Below are 10,169 nucleotides of genomic sequence, written 5' to 3'. Positions count from 1 at the left end.
TATTTTTGTTTTAAGGATTCCTTCCTGTGTTTTATAATGAGCTGCTAATCGCTGTCTTCCTCCCTCTCTCTGTGTCACAGGCTCCTCTCACTCCTACCACCCCCCCGTCTCCTCCCCCCACTACCAGTACTCGCACCCTGACGCCCTGCCCCTCATACCCCACCTGCCCCCCCAGTACCCCGGCGCCCCCTACACCCCCAACAGCCACCTCCCCTTCCTCTACCCCTACCCCTCGCCCTCACCCCCCCTCACCCCCCAGAGCCTCACCCGTGTCCTCAGCCACCCCAACCTCCACTCCGCCTGCTCCCTGCCCCCCTCCTCTTCGCCCCTGGGCCAGCCGGCGGGGGGGGGGGAGGGCGTGGCTCCGGGGGGGGACCCCCCGCCGGGCGTGTGGCCGTCCCACGACCAGCCCCTCTTCTCCCTGGCCAACGTGCTGTCCCTGGCCATGAGCGTGGCCCACTCCTTCATGCCGCCCACCTCCATGTCCGGCGGTCTGCCCCCGGCCTACCACCCCCCCCACCCCCACTCCCCCCAGCCGGGCGCCTACCCCTCCCCCATCTACCACCCGCCCCCGGGGATGCAGGCCGACGGCTCCTACCTCCACCACCAGGGGGCGCCGGGTCACTACCTGGACCTGTACCAGCAGCTGGCCGACCACCAGGCCCAGATGCAGGCAGGCGGTCAGGGCTCGTTCTCAGGGGCGCCCCCACCTGGCGGGGCGGGGCTACCGGAGGGGGCGGGGACCAGCCTGTCTCCTCCTCTTCCTCCGGCCCCCGGGGGCGCCCCCCCCCAGGCGGAGGGCCCTGGTGGAGGGCCCCGCGACCGGGTGGACGTCTCCTCTCTCTCCTCCTCTTCCTCTATCTCCTCCTCCTCCTCCAACACCGGCTCCCTGGCCTCCTCTGCCTCAGCCAGTCCACAGAGCACGGTGACGCACACACACACACACACACACACACACACACAGTGTGTACAGTCCCTCATCAGCCCCACCTGTACAGCTCAAACCTGTTCTGCAACAGTGTTGTAGGGCAGACATGGTTACACCACATTATTGCTGTGTCACGTTTGGTGATATTTAAACAGCCCTGCTCTCTGTTGTTTACAAAGCTGAATGAGTCGGTTGTTGTTGTTGTTGTTGCTAAGCATGTTGTTGTTGTTGTCCTCTGCAGGTGTCGTCCCCGAGTCCTAGAGCGTCCTCTCCCATGAGCCTCTCTGAGCTGGGGGGCGGAGCCTCCAGACCCCGACTGTCGCCCATCTCTGAGGGTAAGACCCCCGTCTCCATCTCTGCTGCCACGCCCACCCACACTGTTCGTCTGTCTCAGCTCACACTGCCCCCTGGTGGCCGGCTCAAGCACTGCATCTCTACTCTCAGGGGCGAATTCACTAAAGCAAATTGCGCCCGCTAATTGCACCATTATATTGCGCGTCAGTTGCGCCAGCTATGTGCTCCGTTTTAAAAACCTATTCACTAAAGACATTGCGCTAATAATATCCCAGCGCAAACACGCCCATTCGGTGTTTGCGGCTGAGTGCAATTTGCTGCTGATATAGGAATCATATAAATTTATAAATACAGCGCATGCAGCGCAAACAACTCGTATGCATATCATTGGACGATGGCAGACAGAAAGAGAAAAATACGATTCTCAGACCGCGAACTTGAAGGCCTCACGGACGAGGTTCAAAAACATGTCTCACAGCTTTCCGCAAAAAATATCACGACTGCAGCAAAAAATCATATTTGGGGTTTAATTTCCCCAAGAGAGAGAGATAGAGGGGTAGGGACAATTTAATTTGTCCAGGGTTGACAATTTAATTTACATTTGTGTGTGTAAACGCGGAAGACTGCAAACGGAGGTGGAATGATTTGAAAAGACGAACAAAGGAAAAATTGTCATTTTATGTTATGCAAGTTGCAGCACGATGATCTATACTTTTGGGGGAGTGTATAACATTGTCCCACCGGTACGATCTAGGCATCTAAATGGCTTTTCAGGATTCCAAATGTCAAAATCACACCGCGCGTCCTGATGTGAGCCCAGTTGTACGCCGCCTCTCCAACGTTGGAAGGATTACGCACGGGAGTCATCATCCATGGCTGAAGATGATACCTGCCGTCACCTATGATACAAAAGCAAAATATTTTCAAGACCATTCAAATAAAAAAAATATTGTGTAGGCTATGTTTTTATTTATTTATACCTATATCGGCCCCCAGCCGTTCAATGAACAGCTATAGGGAATGCGCAGTTTCGCGTATAGACTATTATACGCACAGTTTCTTGCTATGTAGGCTATTATAAATAAGTATTATTCATTGGGGGAGCTTGGACTCGCTGGGGACGGGTGGAGAGACGCATAGTCAACTGAGCCTCCCCAGATGCGACTTCATCCTCCAGTTGGCTGAAGAGCTGCGCGCTCTGGTGTCCGAACAGCTACCGCGGTGGTTCTAGTGTTAAATCAAAAAGTGACCTTCTTCTAAATATTCTCTCACGAACAACATGCCTGGCATTGCGATGCCGAATTCGCCTCGCAACAATCACTGCTGCCATGATCAGCGGACAGGCTGGCCATGACACCCCGCTTAAATGCGCTTAAATACCACCATGTCTCTGAAAACGCAATTAATTTCACTTTAACTTCGTGAGGCAATTTGCGCCGATCTTTGTGAATTGGGCGGGTTTTGCAATAATGTTCATTTGCATAGAAAGGGGAACATTCTCCGCCCATATTACCTAATTTAAATATCAGCTAATAACACCGGCGCAGAGAAACGCAATGACGAAGGCAAAGCAGTTAACACCGTATTTCACCCTTTGCGAGGGCTTTGTGAATAGCAAACATTATTTTTGACTTATTTGCACAGGCTTTGCGTCAGGAAAAGCTGCGCAATCCTTTAGTGAATTCGCCCCTCAGTGTCTAAAAACTGCTTTGAGTCGGGCCGGCTTTCACCCTCTAAAGGACTATGCAGCACCGGAGGACACCACTAGTTAAGACTCTCTCTCTCTCTCTCTCTCTATTTCTTTCTCTCTCTCTCTCTCTCTATTTCTTTCTCTCTCTCTTTCTCTCTATTTCTTTCTCTCTCTCTCTCTCCCTCTCTCTCTCTCTCTCTCTCTCCCTCTCTCTCTCTCTCTCTCTCCCTCCATCTCTCAAACAGAGAAAAAGCCTGGGGTCACAGTGGGCCGTTTCCAGGTGACCCCCAGTAAGGACATCCCCGCTGCCCCTCACCTCCCCGCCCAGAACCCCCCTGAGCCACGCCCACCTCCGCAGCAAGCCCCTCCCACCCGCAGCCCTTCCAGCGAATCAGACACCAGCACGGAGGAGGAGGGCGAATCGGAGAACAGCATCAGCACGGTGACGGTGTCTCCGCCCCAGCGGACCCCCGCCGGGCCCCTGGGTAACCTGGATAACCACGCCCCCGGGGGCCCCAAGCAGGCGGGGCAGGAGCAGGAGGAGGACGAGGAGGAGGGGGAGTACGTGAGGGGGGGCAGGAGGGTGAGTCTGAGCCTGTGGGAGGGGTCGGGGGGAAGCCCGCAGTTCGGGGGTAACAGCCTCCACCAGCCCTGGATGAGCTACACGCGCAGCGCCTCATACGTCAGCAGCGACGAATCAGAGAGCGAGGACGACGACGCGGCCTGGGAGGAGCTGCAGGAGCTCAGGGACAGGTGATTGGATGGACGGGGACTGCCCATGTTTTAGTTTTTATCAGAGTTCTGTCTCTCAGGTGCTTCTTGGGATGTGTAGTTTCCCCCCCCCAATTCTGGTCTGATTCACTGAAATAAGAATAACTCTGTTTCTCTCTCTCTGTTCCTACCTCTATCTCTCTCTCTCTGTCCCTACCCCTCTAACTCTCTCTCTCTGTTCCTACCTCTATCTCTCTCTCTCTGTCCCTACCCCTCTATCTCTCTCTCTCTGTCCCTACCCCTCTAACTCTCTCTCTCTGTCCCTACCCCTCTATCTCTCTCTCTCTCTGTCCCTACCCCTCTATCTCTCTGTCTCTGTCCCTACCCCTCTATCTCTCTCTGTCTCTGTCCCTACCCCTCTATCTCTCTCTCTCTGTCCCTACCCCTCTATCTCTCTCTCTCTCTGTTCCTACCCCTCTATCTCTCTCTCTCTCTCTGTCCCTACCCCTCTATCTCTCTCTCTCTGTCCCTACCCCTCTATCTCTCTCTCTCTCTCTGTCCCTACCCCTCTATCTCTCTCTCTCTGTCCCTACCCCTCTATCTCTCTCTCTCTCTGTCCCTACCCCTCGGTATCTCTCTCTCTGTCCCTACCCCTCTATCTCTCTCTCCCTGCCTGTCGTTCTCTCTCTCTCTCTCTCCCTCTCTCTCTCTCTCTCTCTCTCTCCCTCCCTCTCTCTCTCTCTCTCTCTCTCTCTCCCTCCCTCTCTCTCTCTCTCTCTCTCTCTCAGGCACCTGGTGGAGGTTCAGAACCTGCAGGCCACTCAGAAGAGGGAGATCGAGGAGCTGTACGAGAGGATGGGCAAGGTGCCGCCGCCCGGCATCGTGTCCCCGGCCGCCATGCTCAACAACCGCCAGAGACGCCTGTCCAAGCCCAGCAACTACCCGTCCACGCGCAGGAACAGCCTGCAGAGGCTGGAGATGCTGCCCCCTGCAGGTGAGGAGGACTCACAACAGCCTGGCGCCCACCTCACTTAGCAGGGTGGGATGATATCTTAGTAGATCGCAACTGCAGTTGTAAAATACAACATTAATTTGCTGTATATGTGGTATATCTTAGATATACAGCCGTCTGGTTCTGAGAGGAGGTGGTTGTTGTGTTAAATATGATTTAGTTATTTAGTAGTTATGCTAAAGTACTATTTAGCTACACTATGTCATACATATGTTATAATAATAATAATAATAACAATATGTAATATATTGCATATTACATATGCAGGCATCATGCGTAAGAACTCAGTGAGTGGCAGCAGCAGTGGGTCTCAGGAGAGGTCCACTAAGGGCGTGACCTTTGCCCCCGACTACAGCCGGATGGTGAGCCTCTTCCTGTCTGACCCCTGACCCTCGACCCCTGAACCTGACCCTAGCTGTGTTGGAAACCGTTCCCTATTACGTAAATAGTGGACTATATAGTAGTGTGTTCGCTATTTTCTTCTTGTGTCCGAATTCTCAGACGGTTAATTTGATTCCCTATCTAGTCCACTAGAAAATACCCACAATTCACAGTAGTTTGTTGTGAACAGAGGATGTACCCTACTTTCTCGTTCACTACACTACATAGGGAATAGTGAGTGAGTGTGTGAGTGAGCGGTTTCGAACACAGTTATTGTCTGTCTGTCTGAACCCTTCTAGCATCTACCACCTATGTAGCGTACTCTAACTATATTAGTCTCTTAGTTGCGCTTGGCTAATGGTCCGTTCCCACTATTACTCTGAATGAGATGGGCGTGTGTGAACAATGAGTCCGGTCCTGCCTTCACCCTCTCCAGCACCTGTGGAGAGCTGAGAGGATCGGAGGGGTGTGGCAAAGACATTACCGAACGGGCCTACTCAGAGCTCAGGGGGCCCTTTCTTGTTGCATAGTCAAAGGGCCTAGTCATTCATTCATTCATTTATTGTGATATTTCACAAATTATCCTCAAATCGTCTGCCGTCTCATAGGGCAAATTCAAAAAGACGATAAATGAAATTAGTGTGGGGGTTGGGGGGGGTCTGTGCCCAGGGGCCCATCCTTTCATAATCCGTCTATGGGGTGTGGTCACATGATAGGAACACATAACAGAGACAGACGGATGGATTTTACCCATCAGCCCTCTCTGCTTGGCTGGGGAGGCGGACTTCATGTTTCGATTCTCACGTCGCTCAAACCTACCCAATCCTCTCAGATCTCCGCTCGTTCCTTGATGAGGTTGTAGCACGCTGAGATCTGGAAGGTTTGGAATCAGGCTCCTGAACGACGTGATTTTCCCTGTACGATAGTGTCCCCTGACCTCCAACCCCTGACCCTTCTCTCCCCCCAGTGAGGTGTCTGTCTGCCAACGGGACAGACGACTGGCAGCTGGGCGAGGTGGTCCTGTGGGCGGAGGACACGCCCCCTCCCGGCCGCGGAGACCCAGGGGACGGAGCGCTGAGCGACGAGCCCAGCTCCTGAGAGGGGACACGTCCGGAGGGGACAGCCGCAGGATGGACGGCCACTAACGTCCCGAAGAGACGACTCGTCATAACGCGGTCAAGAGTAGCGGCCGGTCCATCCCGCGTCCCGTTCAGAACCAGGAGAGGAGGATTCTGGGCCGTCGGGCGGAGCCAGGGATGCTAGTGGTCAGGCTCCATCGTGTGCCTCTGGCCTGACCGCTGTAAGGGTCGGAGGTTCGGAGGGGGTCAAATGTGTGCCTCTCTTCCCTCCCCTACTGTACGCTATTGCTGCCTGTGTGTCATTGGTGAGTTAGTCTAAGCTTGGAGGAAGCATACTGATCACCCTCAAACGCTCCTCTCTCTCTCTCTCTCTCTCTCTCTCTTTGCACTACTTCTCTTAATGTTCCATTAGTTCTTTCCGTCACTAAACTTCAAGTAAAGAATGGGTTTGGAGGGTGGAGATGATCAAAGATCAACATGACAGATGTGAACTATCTATGTTCATACTGTATCACTGAAACGGTACAGTAAATGGTAAATGGACTGCACTTATATAGCGCTTTTCCACCTTAGCGGCACTCAAAGTGCTTTACAATGGCCTCTCATTCACCCATTCACACACACATTCACACACCAATGGCGGTAGCTGCCATGCAAGGTGCTAACCTGCTCATTGGGAGCAATTTGGGGTTAGGTGTCTTGCTTAAGGACACTTCGACATGTGGACAGTCGGAGCTGGGATTTTGAACCACTGACCCTTGATCATTGAACGACCTGCTCTACCAACTGAGCTACAGCCGCCCAAGAAGGCTACGTCACTTTACGTCCACAAACACGCCACAAGCCTTATGTTATTCAATCTATCATTAGAGTAATCACTGTCTCTCTATGGCCTTCTATTAATAGTGCTGCTTCTACCTGAGTGGGCTTGTTATTCAAGTGTACAGTGGATGCTTCATATTTGGTCCAATGTTCTTCAATCTTAAAACCATCGATTGACACAATGCACTTTTCCGAGGGTTCGTTCACAAACGTATTATTGAGCGACACGTCTTTATAGATATACAGTATATATAGCCACAATATCTTTTGGAGTCAACATGTGTGTCTACGGCCTATGCATCCATGATGTTGGTACAGACAGTAATCACATGATGTATGACACAGATAACTAGGGATGGGAATCGAAAACCGGTTCTTTGTTGAGAACCGGTTCCCAGTGAATCGATTCCTTTGAATCGTTAGCCAAAATCCTTAACGATTCCGCTATCGATTCCTGACAAATATGCAAAAACATTTGGCCACACAGCATGCGATAACTTTGCAGGAATGTCACATTTTTGATGCGCTCCGGAGTGACGACAGCAGCGCAGCTAACGTTAGTGTAGTCGAAGGTAAACTCCTCCAGAGTCCCTGTCTATTGTGTTAGTGCCATTTGTTTAATTGTGTAAACCAGCTTTCACTATATGAATAATCTCTAATGTCATTTAGATGATGATGTTCAGAGTCAGGCTGGTGGTAGTCGGTCTGAAAAAATACTGATTTGTTTATGTCAGTTTTATTTTTAGTTCAAGGTGAATACACCTAAAAAAAAAGCACTATAATTGGCATGTTCAAAGTAGTACATATAAAATAACATTTATGTTAATAAACCTATTTGTACTCTTTTTTGCCCAATGAGAATCGATAAGAGAATCGATAAGGAATCGGATCAATAAGCAGAATCCAAAATGGAATCGGAATCGCTAAAATCTTATCAATTCCCATCCCTACAGATCCCTACACAAATCAAAACAAAGCTGTGAATTCAGAACTATTTGCCTTAAAGCATGCACATGGGGAAAACTAGTATAACATGAAATATACACCTATGATTGTATTCTTGTAAGAGGGCAGCAGTGCATATGGGAAATATATATATATTAAGATAGAGATGTGACATATATACAGTAAGCTCTATTTTGTCGAAGCATACTGCCATGCAGACTCTGTGCCTTCTTCACCCAGATCGTTTTATACCTTCAAAGCTTGATTGTTTGAATCTAATTTGTACATATTGATAATAAATGATTATATTACATCAGACGACTCTTCATTCTTTCTCTGCAGTATGCTTGAAGAATCCTCACACACTTCTACGTTCTGAAAAGAATAATTTAATGCACATTGATCACCAGATTCCAGAAATAATCCCCAGAGGATGCAAAGATGATCACCACAAACAAGAAAGCATGTCAAAACATGTCATAGAACAATCAAAATGCACAAGTAAACCTTCTACTTTACCCTAAAAGCACAAAGCCCAATCTCATTATATTCCTATTTAAAAATCTGCTTTATTTGAAGAGACATGTCCAATTTTAGCTGAAGACCTCCCGAATGTGGTTACCTACAAGAGGGGAAACAGACAGCATTGGAGCCTCCTCGGGCAAAACCCAAACCCTAAGAGTGGCTCTCTCACGCCATCATCTGGCCGCAGTCCAGCATGGCAGCTTGGAAATCAAGTCGACTACGGACTGGAGGCTGTAGCTCCCATTTGGAATCTCTCTATAAATGCCTTCCTCCCGCCTCCTCCGAACCAGAAATCTGTTTCTCCACGGAACAACTGATGGCATTTGAGAGAGACCAAACAAGGTGTACAGTATGTGTGTCCCTCCACATAAGGGCCGTGCAGCGGGACAGGGAGTGCTGAGGAAGCAGGGTGATGTCAGGAGAGGCAGATCCCCAGGTGCTGCCACCTGTCCCGGGTGGAGTGTCCCTAGGAGTTGGCCCCCGTCCGGGGGCCTCTGATGACGTTGATTCGGGCCTCGTTGTCAATGTCCTCCATGATCCTCTCCTGCTTCACAGACAGGATAGTGTAGGCAACTGGGGGGGTGTTGTCAAGAAGGATAACTAAAGAAGAATCAAAGGTTGGGTCTGCAACCTCTCACGAAACAGTAACACCTTGTGAGCAAAAGATATGTCATCGCACGTCCACATGACAAGTAGGTCTATGTACTGTACAACAATCACCACACCTGTGTGTGCATGAAATAATGTACCACTAGCATCAGACGACAGATACTAAAAACTGTGGTTACATTAGGGTTAGCGTTACCAAGTTGGCGTTCGCTACTGCTAGTGCACTAGCTAGCGAGATACAGTATGTTATGACAGTATGTTATGACACAGAGAAGGATACACATGCCGACGGCAAACGCCCCAATCGCCAGTCCCGTTAAACGATTGCGACCACGGATTCGTTCCGAGTTCTTCTTCCAGTAGTCGAGCTCTGGCTTTCTCCGGTTGAGCTGTTTTTGTGCCGCTGACAGTGGGGTTTTAACAGCGACCTCTCCAAATCCTTCAGCACCTTTCTCCGCCATGTCTGTTGTTGGTGTGTGACGTAATACATCCATGCGTAAAAGCGACCTTTCCCTTTCTTCTTAGCGAATGGCGGTCGGTATCCGATGCGTTACTGCCCCCTAGTGGTGGGCGGTGAAAAGAAGGGGACGGCTAAAACATTGTACCTTATATTCACGTGGGATGGAAGTTATCAAAGTGCCGTTAACTGAACAGCCCTACTAAGCAGTTCAGAACAGGTTTGCCTTATGGATTAACCTACCTCTCAGTATGGTGATAGAATAGAATTTGGACTTTGGTCCAATCTGTCCTATAAAGCAGTAGTAGGCTACTTTACTGTAAAAGTATTTAAAAAATGTTCTCAAAATGTGACCTTTCTCCAACTGTAGGCTATTACTTGTGTGTTTCTCACAGTCTTTGTCCGTGAAATAAAGGACGATGAGACATGCATAGAAATTAAGTTATTTTATTAAATGAACATTAAAAGAAAAGTAAAATGGCCTCTTATGTACAGAGAAAAAAAGCTTTTCCAAATATCTTGACATATTGTACTTTCCTCTTGTTCTTTATCAACATTAATACTATAAAATAGACATAATGTACAGCTATATATAATCTAACATACTATATTTCATATGTTTGGCCCATAACTTACGACCTCTGAGCATGGACCACATGCTGTGGCTAGTGGGTTTCCATTCTTGCTAAATTCACTGTATTTTTCAATAGATAAAA

At 49.6% G+C, this 10,169-nt stretch overlaps 2 protein-coding genes across 2 annotated transcripts in view; one reads left to right on the top strand and one right to left on the bottom strand.

The window, feature by feature from the left end:
* Positions 1-5,024, top strand: part of wnk4b (WNK lysine deficient protein kinase 4b) — a gene marked incomplete at both ends in the record, with an annotated part of 65,511 nt that extends 60,487 nt beyond the window's left edge. The window contains 5 exons of the mRNA XM_084448515.1: positions 81-832; positions 1,170-1,263; positions 3,158-3,665; positions 4,412-4,617; positions 4,903-5,024. Of these exons, the coding sequence (XP_084304641.1) occupies positions 81-832; positions 1,170-1,263; positions 3,158-3,665; positions 4,412-4,617; positions 4,903-5,024 (1,682 nt within the window). The remainder of the gene's footprint in view (positions 1-80; positions 833-1,169; positions 1,264-3,157; positions 3,666-4,411; positions 4,618-4,902) is intronic.
* A 3,227-nt stretch (positions 5,025-8,251) lies between these two features.
* coa3b (cytochrome C oxidase assembly factor 3b) lies at positions 8,252-9,457 on the bottom strand (the record flags this gene model as incomplete). The annotated part of the gene is made up of 2 exons (XM_084448983.1): positions 8,252-8,960; positions 9,277-9,457. The coding sequence occupies 2 exons, from the start codon at positions 9,455-9,457 to the stop codon at positions 8,854-8,856; spliced, it is 288 nt and encodes a 95-aa protein (XP_084305109.1). The 3' UTR covers positions 8,252-8,853.
* Between the last annotated feature and the right edge of the window lie 712 nt (positions 9,458-10,169).

Source organism: Borostomias antarcticus (genome assembly GCF_949987555.1).
Source record: "Borostomias antarcticus genome assembly, chromosome: 14".
In the NCBI taxonomy this organism is placed as follows: domain Eukaryota; kingdom Metazoa; phylum Chordata; class Actinopteri; order Stomiiformes; family Stomiidae; genus Borostomias; species Borostomias antarcticus.
Note: the sequence above shows the minus strand (reverse complement) of the source record. Positions and strands in the feature narration are given on the sequence as shown.